Source organism: Mustela nivalis (genome assembly GCF_964662115.1).
Source record: "Mustela nivalis genome assembly, chromosome: 8".
Lineage (NCBI taxonomy): Eukaryota > Metazoa > Chordata > Mammalia > Carnivora > Mustelidae > Mustela > Mustela nivalis.
In genome coordinates, this window is record NC_139027.1 from 73,932,056 (window position 1) to 73,947,848 (window position 15,793).

The window sequence follows — 15,793 nt, forward strand, 5'->3', positions numbered from 1 at the left end:
CATCAGTTGCATATAAAACCAGTGTTCATTGCATCAGGTGCCTCCTTAATGCCCATCACCCAATTGACCCTACCTCCCCACTCCCTACGCCAGCAACCTTCAATTTATCTCCTAGACTTCAGCATCTCTTATGGTTTGCCTCCCTCTTAATTTTCATCTTACTTTTACTTTTCCTTCCCTTCCCCTATTTCATCTGTTTTGTTTCTTAAATTCCATGTATGAGTGAAATCGTATGGTATTGGTCCTTGTCTGACTTATTTTGCAAAGAAATCTATGGAGGACAAGAGTCAGAAGGGATAGAGAGTGAAAACAAAAATGCTAGCAATAAATAAGGCAATATATTTCTAGGTTTAGGTGTATGAGAGTAGTTGCATGCCAGTCTCTGTGAGGAAGTCAGATGGGCAGTAATACTGGCAGAGGGGATGCTGTCTACTGGGTAATTTGATTTTGCCTTGTTTCCAAAATTCAGAGAATCCAATTCATTTCCTCATCAGATTTAGTTAGCAGATGATATAGAACAGGATCCAAAATGGTGTCACCCTCCTTTCATTTATTATTTAGTTTCAAGGTCATGCTTTCAGGTTTGCATTAGTGGAGACAGTGAAGTTACTTAATGTTTGATGCTTTAAGATTTTCCATGCATTTCTACAACTTAACTCAAACTAGTCTTTAGCTCCAAATCTTATTTTGAAACTAGTACTAAATATTTTTTTGTGCCCCAAATCATTCTCCGTTCCCCAATACAGGGCCATGCTGGGCTATGGAGTTAACCACTCAGAAAGGAAAATCTCCAATAAATGTTAATCAGTAGCAACTCAAAGGGCTTTTGTAAGGAAAAAAATGAATTTTCTTTTCTTCTTCTCCTCCTTCTCCCCCCTCCCTTTGTTTTTCTTTCTTTGGTAGTGGCAAAAGAACCTAATATATATGCATTAGATGCTGCATAAAATTATTTCCCAAGTAAAGAGCAACTTGTTAATATCTTATCAGGGACTGTTTCTTCATTGTTCTTTCAGGAAAAACATCAAAGAGAAACATTCGAAATGTTTTAAATAGTTAAATCTGAAAATTACCACAGCCTTGTAAGCTGTAATTCAGATGCTAGTGACTCAGTTATCTGCATGTTGCTACTCCGGAGAAGAACGAAAGCTGTAGACTGGAGCCACTTCTGTGTCACTGCCTGGAGTGTGGACCACAACCAGCTATCTACTATATATAGATACATAGCTCAGTCAAGGCTATAGAACAAAAATAAGTGCTGGGTCTTTAAGAAAACTTTTCAACACATCTCTGTGCTGGTTACTCTGGTCCACCCATCTTCCTCCAAATCCATTCTGCCCTGTCCTGCTCCATGCCCCAGGCAGCTGACCCCCATGGGTGACACCACCTGATTTATTTCGCTTGAGGCCTGGCTTCTGGACAGGGTGAGCCAATGGCAGGTGGGAGGTCCGAGGGCAGCAGCAAGAGAAAAGACTGGGGTATTTGTTCCATGCTCCTTCCCTGCCCTTTGTCTCTCTAAAACTACCTCCACTCCTGCTAGTAGACTTGGCTCTCATGGGGCTCCAGGAGCATCATTTCCTTCCACCCTTTCAAGTCTAGGAGTGATGAGAACTTCCTGCTCTTGCTAGTCATTGGGGGTCCCAAATCCCACTGGCTGCCTTAGACCTATGTGCACCTCTATGAACACTCCCTTCATTAACATTTCTTCACTTGAATTGACTGAACGGGATTCTGTTTCCTGCCTGGATCCTACTGATAAGCCCTCCACACTCAGTTCTCCTCCAGATTGGGGGGGGGTGGTGGTCAATGACCATTCCTAAACCTGCTGAGGGTAGAATTTATGCCTAGAAAAACCTAGTGGCAGGGCAATGCTGAGGTCTGCCCAGCTAAAACCTCCAGCAGGGAGGGATGTCTTCAGCTTTAGAATGAAAAGACCATCTGGCAGTGATTTCTATCACCTCAGGGATTCCCTAGAGCTGATATCCACCTTCCCACTCCTGAATATCAGATCCTAGACAGAAAACTTTTTAGATAATATTTAAAGTTGATGGGAGCTTCTCTTCCCTTCTTTCAATTCCCTCCACTGACTGGTATTCCTGAGTGAGATTCTCTCCTTTAAGACCCCAGCTAACTGGGACACAGTCATGAGGCTGCAGCACTCTCCCTTCAGCACCCTCTCCTGTCCCATCAATGCACCTTGCTCTAACACTTCAGCCTCACTGGGCCATATCTCCTAACATCCTCCCTCAAGAACCCATCTGGGGTCTCTTTTCCATGCACTAAGTTATCTCCATGGTGCTGGTCTGAATGTGCATGTGCCATTCTTTCTGTGATGGCAACATCACTAATGCCCAACACAGACTTCTTAATTCTCCACCCTCACATCAGGAGATCTTATGTACTGCTGAAGGACAATTCACAGTCACCAGAAAGTCTGTCTTCCTGCCAGACTCCAGTAGCAGCAGAACAGACTCATGTGTTTCTAGTGGAATGAGGAAGGCTGACTAGTTGTAAAGGGTTATTGTAGGAGGCCTCTCTCCTCCCTTTAAAAGAGGAAATATTAATAACTGTAAAATGCACGAGAGACTATGGACTCTGAAAAACAATCTGAGGGGTTTGAAGTGGTGGGGGGTGGGAGTTTGGGGGAACCAGGTGGTGGGAATTAGAGAGGGCATGGATTGCATGGAGCACTGGGTGTGGTGCAAAAATAATGAATACTGTTATGCTGAAAATAAATAAAAGAAAAAAAAAGAACTGTAAAATGCAAGATTGACAACAGGTCCAATGATTATTTGGGAGCAAAGATAACAGCTCTACATTATTCTGACTCTATTTATACAACTCAAAGAAATTTCTCTCTAAATCTTTCCAACCAACTTTCTCCTATACAGTATCAAAGTCATTGTTTTTCCAACAATGTTTTCCAATCCAAATGGTCTCTCACCCCTGTTCCACCTCACCCAGCCTATTTCTATGTCTTCCCCAGAACTATTTCTCCTGGATAGTTTTTCACAGAGTGGAGCACTTAATACACCATTCCTAAAGACCATGGATTTTAGATTCTTACCAGGCACAACTTGGAGACATAACCATGGGTGGCCAGCTGTGTGGACACATTTCTAAGACCCCTTTTAGGGTTTCTTATAGATGCTTCACAAGATTTTCTGCCTCCAAATTTTCCAAGGCAGTCAAGGTTATAAATGTGGAGAGCCTATTGTAGGATAGCATGGCTGGGCTGACTGACCAGGGGCCCAGGGAGAATCATGGAAGGTTAATTACAAGTCAGATGCCCAGTGGTGATTTCCACCATAGCACAGCTCTGATTGGCCAGTGATGGTGAAGTTTGCAGTCATGGTAATAAGAGGGGTATAAGGAAAGGGAGTTTTCAAGGGGAATTTAAAATCTCCGACTTCAGATTCTTCCTTTCATTATGTGGTCAGTGAGTCAAGCACCTATGTCTGGGGATACCACAAAGCTAGTTGGTTATGGAAATAGGGTAAGCAATTCTTCAGTCAAGCACAGACTGTGACCATAATAGGCAGAGCAGGTGGGATGATGGTTCTCCCCTCAGATTTGATCAAGGGGCCAGCAAAATACTGCAGTCAAAGCAACACCAACATATGAAGCCACTTCTCCCCACATCTGATCCTCAGCAACAGAAAAATCACAAAGCTCTCCCAAACTCAGGAATCAGTGGGGTGACTACGTATCAAAGAACCAACAGACTCCATAACACACCGTGGTGTGGACCAAGTGTGTCAAAGTGACCACTGGCCACTCCCTTCTGACTGTTTGTGGTCATTTCCAATTGGATCTCCATTCCTAACAAACTTTGACCACCTTTTGCTACACGTTATCAATAAACTCTAGCAGATCTTAATAAATAACAGATGGTTTCTTGCACTCCAATTTACTATCATTGATCAAAAGCTTTGGCCTTTGCCAGAAGAAGTTATAATCAGACTATATTTATATACAAATCAGTAAAAATGACTTTCATCTGTGATGAATTTTCACCCCAGGGTCTCACAGGCCCTTGCAGTCTTGAGCTTTGGTCTCAACCAGTATTTTTCACAACAGGAGATAGAGACCTATTAGTGGGCCATTGAAGTCAAACCAATGGGACATGGCAGAAATAGAATTAAAATATCTCATAATACATCATACATGGTGAGGAGAAGTATCATTTTAAGAAAATAATATAGAGGGGCACCTGGGTGGCTCAGTGGGTTAAAGCCTCTGCCTTCGGCTCAGGTCATGATTCCAGGGTCCTGGGATTGAAATGAGCCTGTGTCCCTTCCTCTCTCTCTCTGCCTGTCTCTCTGCCTACTTGTGATCTCTGTCAAATAAATAATAAATAAAATCTTAAAAAAAGAAAAGAAAAGAAAAGAATATACAAAATATCCCATTACTGAGGGCCATGTCAAGAGTAGAAAGAACTCTGAAGATAAGATGCCAAGTATGAGCCCCTTCCTCCACACACACACAATTCATTACCTGTGTTTAACTGTCCTGGGCACGCGGATGCTTCCCAGAACAGACAGTGGGCACTTTGTACACCTGGTGGGGGATAGGGCAGTGAAGAAAGAGCCTCAGCCCCTGACCATGAAGGGGGCAGCAGTGGACCCATCAAATATACCATTACGCACACTAAATGCCTTCTCTCACTCCAGCTCATGCCCCAAATTTCTCACCCTATCTCTCCTTTCCTTCCCTCTGAAGATCTGGAAAACAAATCTTTACTTCCTATACTTACTTTCTTCAGGTCTACCCACTTCTCCACCCACGGCAAACTGTCTTCCGCTCCCACAATTCTACTGAAATCACACTCAGTAAGATCACTAATGATCTTCTTGCCAACTCAAATGGCTTGGAGACATCCTTCTGTATGACTTTTCAAAACTCCTCAGTAAAAACTTAAGAATGGCTATAACAACAGCGGGCACTAATGCTGAGTGCATTGACTGCTGAGTGCTGACAGCTGCGCACCCTGAGCATACTATGTGCTTTATCTTACAAAAACTTTTAGGCAGGTGATTTTTCTATTTTAAAGATGATGAAACTAGGCTTAGGGGCCCTATGTAAGGCCACCAAGCTAGAAATTTGCTATTCCAAGCTAGAAAATTGCTAGAAATTTGCTGAGGCTATACTCAGGCGTGTGACTCCAGATCCAGGGTTCTGCCCACCTCTCTTTGGGCTCTCGCCTCATGCATACTACCCCGAACCCCCGGCTCCTCTAACTTTCCTGTCTCCATCCCTTCCATTGTCTCTTCTCTTAGCACCTCAAATGACCTCCAAACTATCTCCTTAACTCAGACTTCTCTCCTAAGCTCCAAACATGTGGCCTTTCTCACTTGTCTAAGAATGAAGAGGACCTAACATGAATTACCTTTCTCTGAAAATATGTTTTCTCTCTTACTGTACCTCTTCCTCTTGTTCATTATTTCACTTCTTCATTCAAATATTTATGACTGCCTACAAGGTACCAAGCACTATTCTAGAAACTGGGAGTACCTAGAATATAAGGGATCAAGTCCCACCCTCATTCTAGTAGGAAAGACATATCATAAACAAACACGTACACAATGTCAAGTGGAATATGCTATGAAGATAACAAAACTGTGTTCAGGGGTTAGAGAATGACAGGGTGTTTAGATGGGCTGGCCAGGGAACACCTGTGTCCCTGAGGAGCAGAAGTGATACAGAAGGGTTAACAGTGCCTGTTTCCCCTGTGTCCAGGAAAGAAAGTTTTTGGGTATCCTTAGCTTTGCCTTCTGGCTCAGCCCACACATTCACTTTCTACTAGCTCATATATCTTTTCTCTGTTTCCTTCTCACTGTTCTGGTTTGGCTCAAGGACTCAAAACCACTGAACACAGTATTGCACCCCATTTGGGTCTTTCCTTTCTACATTGGGCCTCATTATGCTGCCAAAATATAAATCTGTTACTGTCTTCCCCTTGCTAAAAACCCTTCCCTGGGTTTCTATTTCCAACAGGCACAAGTCCCTGATCCAAGCAAGAAGGAAATTCCAATCCCTTGCATTCTGGTGCTATCTTCCTTTCCTGTCTTGTCTCCTGCCATATCCCTGGTGAAAATGTCATATCCATCCCACCTCCCTGCCTCTGCATAGGCCACTGTTTAACTCCGAACATTTCTCACACCCCAACCCTCAAATCCTACACATCATTCCAGACCAAACTTAACTATCCCCCTGTGAAACCTCCTCTAACTCCCCAGTTCACTTTCCCCCATCTCCCAGTTGGTCTGTGGGTGTGCCTCTGTTGTCACATTCATAATTTCCTACTAGAAAGAACTGGGTTTCATTCATTCAATAAATATTTGTCTAGTGTCCACTGTGTGCCAGGTGCCATTCTCAGGGCTACAGATACAGTTACAAATCAGGCCAAACAAAGTCTCAGCTTTCAGGGAGGTTACATTCCGTCCCAGCACATCTTCACTGGACTGGGCCCATGTCTTCAATGTAGTTAACGAAGCCCATTTTGTGTCCAATGTATAGTATGACCTGGGAGACCCCAATTAGAGAGAAAAGAATGCGACAGGCCCTTCACTGCCTGGGGTCACATGTGCCAAGCACAGGATCTGACCTGTGACAGGAAGTGAACAAATATTTTTGGATAAAGAAATGATGGGAAGTACCTTTATTCCCACTTTGTGGGTAAGAGAATTAAAAAATAGAACAATTAATTCATACCTCATGAGCAATGAACTTTTGACTCCCAGGATTCCAGACAAATCCAAGTAGAACACACTATATTTATTTTGAATCACTGGAGGCTTCTCTTTACCACATCAGCTACCACTTCCCATTTTTAAATTTAATACGAAGTGTAGAAAAAATAATGCTAGCAGAATATGTTGTTAGGCACTGTCTCTATGGTTTAGCATGGGCAAGTTCATCATTTGGGACTTGTACTGGTCTTTCTCCCTGCCTAGAATGAGGGTGGGGTGTGGTTGTGCGTTTAGGTACTTTCAGTGCCTAGAACAGTGCTTGGCACCTCATAGGAACTCAAATATGTCAGTGAAAAAATGAAAGAACAGAGAGATGCCTGGGTGGCTCAGTCGTTAACATCTGCCTTTGGCTCAGGTCATGATCCCAGGGTCCTGGGATCAGAGCCCTGCATCAGGTTCCCCGCTCAGCAGAAAGCCTGCTTCTCCCTCCCCCACTCTCCTTGGTTGTGTTCTCTCTGTCTCCCTCTGTTAATAAGTAAAATCTTTAAAAAAAAAAAAAAAGAAAGAACATAAAAGAAGAAGCTTGATGAAAAGAAGAGCAGATTTTCATGGACAGAGTTAATTCACTTGTCTTCTTGATTCTTGGGTGCCTACAGATAGCCATGTATTTGGAGGCATGAGATGGTGTCTCCCAAGGGAATACAAAACAATTCTTTGGGGAAGTCACTTTGTTTGAAGAACACTAATAGCCATAAGATGTTTTGTGATAAAATTTTTGCATTCTGCACAAAAGACATAGCTTTCTACAACGGAGGGGGAAAGTGTGATTTGTCGGAAAAAATAAAATTAAAGAAAAACAAAACAAAGCAAGAAAACAGAACCAAAGAATCCAAAGCAGCAAATACAGAGTTTCAAAACAGGCAAAGCCAATATCACTTAGCAAAAGACTGAAACCAAAAAAGATGAATCTCAAAGGTCCGTTTTTTGGCTGTATTTTTTAGTGTATATTGAATATACCCAAATTACACACCAGTAATATTTCAAATGAGTTATTCTAGGTCTACACACACTCACACAGTCGGAAAGGGGGTGTTACACTGGCAATAAGCATTTAGAGCCCCAAAAACCAAGGGTTCCACTACTAAGACTCTGTCTTAACAAAATAAACCAAATGCACCACAGAAGTCATCAATACATGTGAAAGAGAAGAAAACTGAAAAAAAAATCCTGAATTTCTAACATTTGGTGAAGAATTAAATAGATCAGGATATAGTATACACCATGAAGTATTATATAAAATACCAAAATATACACCAAACATCAATCTGAAGATTCAGAAAAAACAGAGAATGTATATGAGATACTACCAAGTAAAAAAGAGTATGACATTTTTCTAAAGAAGACATACAGATGGCCAACAGACACACAAAAGATGCTCAATACCAACTAATCAGGAAACATAAACCAAAACCACAAGGAGATATCTCACTAGAATCAAAAAGACACAAAATAGCAAGTGTTGGCAAGAGTATGGATAAAAAAGATCTCCTGTGAACTGTTAGTGGGAATGCAAATTGATGCAGCTACTGTCAGTGGAAAGCAGTACAGAGGTGCCTCAAAAAATTGAAAATAGAATCACCATATGACTTTTGCCCAAAGAAAACAAGAACACCATTTAAAAAGATACACACAACTCTAGGTTTATTACAGTATTACTTATAATAGCTAAGATATAGAAGCAACCCAAATGTCCACTGACAGATGAATGCTAAAGAAGATGTGATACACACACGCGCGCGCATACACATACACACACACACACACACACACAGAGGAATATTACTCGGCCATAAAAACGAATGAGATTTTGCCATCTGTGACAACCTGGATGGACCAAGAGGGTACTATGCTAACTGAAACGAGTCAGAGAAAGACAAATACCATATGATTTCACTTGTATGTGAAATATAAAAAAACAGCAAATGAACAAACAAACAAAAAGAAGTGGAAACATACCCTTAAACACAGAGAACAAACTGGTAGTTGCCAAGAAGGTGGGAGTGGGGGATAGGAAGAATGGGTGAAGGGGAGCAGGAGATACAGGTTTCCTGTTAGGGACTAAATGAGTCCAGAGATGAAACGTACAGCACAGAGAATACATGGTACACTAGAGTACACTACTGTAATGGCACTGTAATAGTGTCTGTGGTGACAGACGCTAGCTACAATGTGGTGAGCACAGAAAATGTATTAGGTTGTCCAAGCACTATGTTGGTACACTTGAAGCTTATGTAACATCATGTATCATCTATACTGTAATTAAAGAAAAAGAGCAGATTATGAAATGGTTATGGAGATTCTGCTTCTATGTAAGAATTTACTCAAGGAGGAAAAGAAAGCTTTTAAAAGTAAGTGATCTAAAGGGGTTATAATAATGCAGTCAGATTATAAGATTCTTTTTGAAAAGTATGTTTGGTTAACAATTTCTAACATTTATGGGGAGGCATTCCAATATGAATCACTGTAAAAAGTCATTTTACTCTCATAATAACACTATGAGGCAGATATTAGTAATATTCCTATTTTACAAATTAAAAAAACCCTTAGACTTAGAGAGATGGAATAAGTGGCCAGGATAACATAGGGATTGGGGTTTGGCTCATATCAAAGCTGAGGCCTTTGATCACTACATTATACTTCTGTTTAGTTCTTTAATTAAAAGTATATTATTTTAAAAAGAAGGCCATAGTAAAACCAAATGGCATTTCTTCTCTGTTGAAAAGACATCCTGATGCTTTTACTGGATTGGCTCTAACTCTTAGAAATCCACGTGGAGGGGCCTGGGAGAGGGAGAAGGCAGGCCTGCGCAGATGGCAATGCTGTGGGGCAGGAAGCAGGGAGGACATGCAGACACCTCCATGGCACCCACCTCTCCTTGTGACTTGCTCACATGATTCTCCTTCTTGGCAGCCTCCTGGAGTTCCATGGCCTGCTGGATATACATTTTCCCAGCTAGAATTTCATTCTCCAGCATCGACAGTTCCTTCAAAGAAATAGGCCAATTCAACCGTTCCAATGCCCTATTTAAAGCTGTCTTGTTTTCCAAGTATCGCATGGGCTTATATGCATCTAACCTAAAAAGATAAAAAAGGGGGATAAAAAAGGAAAGTGATCAATAGAAAAAAGATGGGAAGTCGATTTTTCAGTAAAACCAGCCCTGAGAGCCATCTCTGAGACAGATGTCGGGTATCAGGCTGACAGAAATACAGGTTCTGGTTCATCAGGACTGTGGTAGCTTACATGAGTGAAAAATAACCATCTCTGTGAATGATGGTAGACATTCTTTCCTATGCCTGATTTGATTATCTGATTTTAAAGAAGTTCAATATACACAGCTTTTTTTTTTTCTTCAAATTTTTGGGCATATTTGGAACCCATTCATTTCTCCTAGGCCTAACATTTGGCAGGAACAAAAATGAGCTTCAAAGAGATTTCACACACTATGTCCAGCGGTAACTTTGGGAAACAGAGCAAACCAAAGGGAAGGGAAGCAAAACAAAAGCCAAATATTTGCTTCAGTGCAGTAATTCTTCTACCAGCTCAATCTCCTCTCCTCCTTTATAAGCTAAATAGGCCTAAACTTTCTGGCTGTAAACTTTCTATGGGCTGATGAACCCAGGCTGTGAGACTCCAGGAGAAGCCAGTGTTGTGTGGCCCAGGTCCTGGATACTACTTCCAGTCCAGCTACTGCTGAATCGGACACTACTGGTGGGGGAGAGAAAGCAAGGGAAGAAGAGGGATAACGGCAGGAGGATAGGAGGAAAAAAGAGAGAGAGAGAGAGAGAGAGAAGAGGGCATTTCATAATTATTCTCTCACTGCTGAAAGGGTCACTTCCTTTAAATTTAGGGTGTTAGAAGAGTACAGTGCAAACCCAACACAACCACAGGACTCAATCCACAGGCAAACCTGTCAGATAACAGCAAATATTCATACTAAAAAATCTAAATTGAAATGAGGTCAGCAGGATGGTAGACTAAGAAACCCCAGGCTCACGTTCCTCCCTAGGGGATAATAACTTATCAACATATGGACAAAATTTCTTTTCTGAGAATTCCTGAAACCTGTTAAGAGGTCGCAGCACTCCAGGTGAACATAAAGCCAAGAAGAATAGTGGATTAAAGTGAATAGAAAAGGCTGTTGCATTTTGCTTGGACTACTCCCCCTGTTTCCCTGGCATAGTGCAGTGCAATTTAGGAGAAAATTCCTAAGTTGTGGCTTCCCCCATAGAAGGGAAAGAAAAGAGGAACATGCATCCAACATTCTGGCTTTTTGGGAGGCTTCCCAAGAGACTGGTTTCCATCTCATGTAGCTCAGAGCACTGATGGGAATGGTGACATACTCTGGATACCCTGTTAGGGATAGCTAATAAAAAAGAGTTCCATGGCTTGTTACAGCACCAGAGAAGCTGCAATACCAAAGCCAGACACCAGGGGGAGCAAGAGATTATGGGCTCCTGAGAAGGAAGTGGGGCAAACCTTTTATTATTTTTTAATTTTTTTATTTTCAGCATAACAGTATTCCTTGTTTTTGCACCATACCCAGTGCTCCATGCAATCTGTGCCCTCTCTAATACCCACTACCTGGCTCCCCCAAACTCCCACCCCCTGCCGCTTCAAACCCCTCAGATTGTTTTTCAGAGTCCATAGTCTCTCATGGTTCACCTCCCCTTCCAATTTCCCCCAACTCCCTTCTTCTCTCTAACCCCTCTTGTCCTCCACACTATTTGTTATGCTCCACAAATAAGTGAAACCATATGATAATTGACTCTCTCTGCTTGACTTATTTCACTCAGCATAATCTCTTCCAGTCCCGTCCATGTTGCTACAAAAGTTGGGTATTCATCCTTTCTGATGGAGGCATAATACTCCATAGTGTATATGGACCACATCTTCCTTATCCATTTGTCCGTTGAAGGACATCTTGGTTCTTTCCACAGTTTGGCAACCGTGGCCATTGCTGCTATAAACATTGGGGTACACATGGCCCTTCTTTTCACTACATCTGTATCTTTGGGGTAAATACCCAGTAGTGCAATGACAGGGTCATAGGGAAGTTCTGTTTTTAATTTCTTGAGGAATTTCCACACTGTTCTCCAAAGTGGCTGCACCAACTTGCATTCCCACCAACAGTGTAAGAGGGTTCCCCTTACTCCACATCCTTTCCAACACACGTTGTTTCCTGTCTTGCTAATTTTGGCCATTCTAACTGGTGTAAGGTGGTATCTCAATGTGGTTTTAATTGGAATCTCCCAAATGGCTAATGATGATGAACACTTTTTCATGGGTATGATATCCATATGTATGTCTTCATTGGAGAAGTGTCTGTTCATTTGGAGAAGTGTCTGTTCATATCTTCTGCCCATTTTTTGATATGCTTGTCTGTTTTGTGTGTGTTGAGTTTGAAAGTTCTTTATAGATCCTGGATATCAACTTTTTGTCTGTACTGTCATTTGCAAATATCTTCTCCCATTCCATGTGTTGCCTCTTTGTTTTCTTGACTGTTTCCTTTGCTGTGCAGAAGCTTTTGATTTTGATGAAGTCCCAAAAGTTTATTTTCGCTTTTGTTTCCTTTGCCTTTGGAGACATATCTTGAAATAAGTTGCTGTGGCTAATATCAAAGAGATTACTGCCTATGTTCTCCTCTAGGATTCTGATGGATTCCTTTCTTACGTTGAGGTCTTTTATCCATTTTGAGTTTATCTTTATGTACGGTGTAAGAGAATGGTCGAGTTTCATTCTTCTACATAGCTGTCCAATTTTCCCAGCACCTTTTATTGAAGAGACTGTCTTTTTTCCACTGGATATTTTTTCCCGTTTTGTCGAAGATTATTTGACCATAGAGTTGAGGGTCCATATCTGGACTCTCTGTTCCACTGGTCTATGTGTCTCTCCTCATGCCAGTACCATGCTGTCTTGGTGATCACAGCTTTGTAGTAAAGCTTGAAATCAGGTAATGTGATGCCCCCAGTTTTATTTTTGTTTTTCAACATTTCCTTAGCGATTTGGGGTCTCTTCTGGTTCCATACAAATTTTAGGATTATTTGTTCCAGCTCTTTGAAAAATACTGGTAGAATTTTGATCGGAATGGCATTAAAAGTATAGATTGCTCTAGGCAGTATAGACATTTTATTTATTTTTTTAATTTTTTATAAACATATAATATATTTTTATCCCCAGGGGTCTGTGAATCGCCAGGTTACACACTTCACAGCACTCACCATAGCACATACCCTCCCCAATGTCCATAACCCCACTCCTCTCTCCCAAACCCCCTCCCCCCACCAACCCTCAGTTTGTTTTGTGAGATTAAGAGTCACTTATGGTTTGTCTCCCTCCCAATCCCATCTTGTTTCATTCATTCTTCTCCTACCCCCTTGAACCCCCATGTTGCATCTCCACTTCCTCATATCAGGGAGATGATATGATAGTTGTCTTTCTCCAACTGACTTATTTCGCTAAGCATGATACCCTCTAGTTCCACCCACGTCATCGCAAATGGCAAGATTTCATTTCTTTTGATGGCTGCATAATGTATTCCATTGTATATATACCACATCTTCTTTATCCATTCATCTGTTGATGGACATCTAGGTTCTTCCATAGTTTGGCTATTGTAGACATTGCTGCTATAAACATTCGGGTGCATGGGGCAAACCTCTTTTAACTGAGAAATTACACACACAAACCTGGAGAAAGTACCCCAGAAAAGCTTGGAAAGATCCTCAGAATCTCTAGCTCAGACGACATAACTGTTTTTTTTTTTTTTCAAATAAATCTCCACTAAAGATTCTAAGGCATACCAAAAAAACAAAAACAAACAAAACAAAACAAGGAAAGGTGCCCAATCAAAGGAACAAAATAAGTCTCCAGAAATCTTTCCTAAAGAAATGGGAAATCTCTGAGCGACCTGACAAAGAACTCAAAATAACTGTCCTAAGGATGTTCAGTGAGCTCAAAGAGAACACAGATAACTACAAAAATCAGGAAAATGTCGCCTGAACAAAACTGAGTATCAGTAAAAATACAGGAACTATGAAAAAGAACCAAACAAATTCTGGATAAGAATATAGTAACTATGGTGATGGGTATTATGGAGGACACGTATTGCATGGAGCACTGGGTGGGGTGCATAAACAATGAATTCTGGAACACTGAAAAGAAGTTAAAAATAAATTTAAAAAAATTTCTGTTTTATTTTATTTGACATACAGAGATCACAAGTAGGCAGAGAGGCACGCAGAGAGAGAGAGGGAAGCAGGCTCCCTGCTGAGCAGAGAGCCTGATGTGGGGCTCGATCCCAGGACTCTGGGATCATGACCTGAGCCGAAGGCAGAGGCTTTAACCCACTGAGCCACCCAGGTGCCCCAATAAATAAAAAAAAATTTTTTAAAGAATATAATACCTATGGGGGAGCCTGGTGGCTTGGTGGGTTAAGCCTCTGCCTTTGGCTCGGGTCGTGATCTCGGGGTCCTGGGATTGAGCCCTGCGCCGGGCTCTCTGCTCAGCAGGGAGCCTGCTTCCCCACCCACCCTGCCTGCCTCTCTGCCTACTTGTGATCTCTGTCAAATAAATAAGTAAAATCTTAAAAAAAAAATAATAACTATGAAATGAAAAATTTACTAGAGAAGTTTTAAAGCAGACTTGCCACAACTGTGGAAAGAACCAAGATGCCCTTCAACAGATGAATGGATAAAGAAGATATGGTCCATATATACAATGGAATATTATGCCCCCAGCAGAAAGGATGAATAACCAACTTTTGTACCAACATGAACAGGACTGGAGGAGATTATGGTGAGCGAAATAAGCAGAGAAAGTCAATTATCATATGGTTTTACTTACTTGTGGAGCATGAAGAATAACATGGAGGACATTAGGAAATGGAAAGGAAAAGTGAGTTGGGGTAAATCAGAGGAGGAGACAAAGCATGAGAGACTATGGACTCTGAGAAACTGAGGGTTTTGGAATGGAGGGGGTTGGGGGAACAGTGAGCCTGGTTGTAGGTATTAAGAGGGTACATATTGCATGGAGCACTGGGTGTGGTGCATAAACAATGAATCTTGGAACACTGAAAAAAAAAAAGCAGACTTGCTCAAGCAGAAGAAAAAAATCAGCAAATCATTACACTTTAAGTCATAAATTGTTCCAAGAGACAAAGAAGGACATTACATAATGATAAAAGGGTCAATCCACAAGGAAGATATGACAATTATAAATATATACACACCCATTGTTAGAGCTCCGAAATATATGACACAAACATTGACAGAAATGAAGAGTGAAAAAATAAAAGTAGGAGACTTCTATTCCCATTTTCAACTATTGATAGAACCACCAGACAGCTGGTCAATAAGGAAAGAGTACTAGAAAAATACCATAGGGTAACTGGACCTAACAGATGTTTACAGAACACACCATCAGCCAACAGCAGGATACATATTCCTTATCTGTACATATAAAACATTCCCTGGGACAGATCACACGTTAGGCCGCAAAACAAGTGTTAAAGTTTTCAACAAAACCATTAAAAAAAAATCTTCTCTAATCACAATGGGACAAAATTAGAAATCAAAAGCAAATGGAAAACTAGAAGATCCAGAAACATGTGGAAATTAAACGCCATACTCTTAAGCAGCCAACAGGTCAAAGAAGAAATAATAAGGGAGATTAGAAAATATCATGGGATACATGAAAAGGAAAGCACAAAATAACAAAATGTATGATATACTGTAAAAGCAGTACTAAGAGAAAAATGTGTTAAAAATGCTTACATCAAAAAAGAAGAAAGGTTACAAATTAATAACCTAATTGTATACCTGAAGGAACTGGAAAGAAGAACTAAATCCAAAGTTAGTAGAAAGGAAAGGAAATAATAAAGATATGAGCAGAAATAAGTAAAATACAGTACAGAAAAACATTAGGAAAAAAAATCAGTGAAACTAAGACTTGACTTTTGGAAAGAACAACAAAACTGATAAATGCTCAACTATATTAACTGAAGAATAGAGAAGACTCACATAACCAGAATCATAAAGGAAAAGGGG

General features: G+C 41.0%; 1 protein-coding gene across 1 annotated transcript in view; it reads right to left on the bottom strand.

Annotated features, from left to right (window-relative positions):
- VWA3B (von Willebrand factor A domain containing 3B) overlaps window positions 1-15,793 on the bottom strand; it is a 234,686-nt gene that overhangs the window by 27,444 nt on the left and 191,449 nt on the right. Inside the window, exon 22 of the mRNA XM_082746748.1 lies at window positions 9,619-9,823. Coding sequence (XP_082602874.1) covers window positions 9,619-9,823 — 205 coding nt within the window. The remainder of the gene's footprint in view (window positions 1-9,618; window positions 9,824-15,793) is intronic.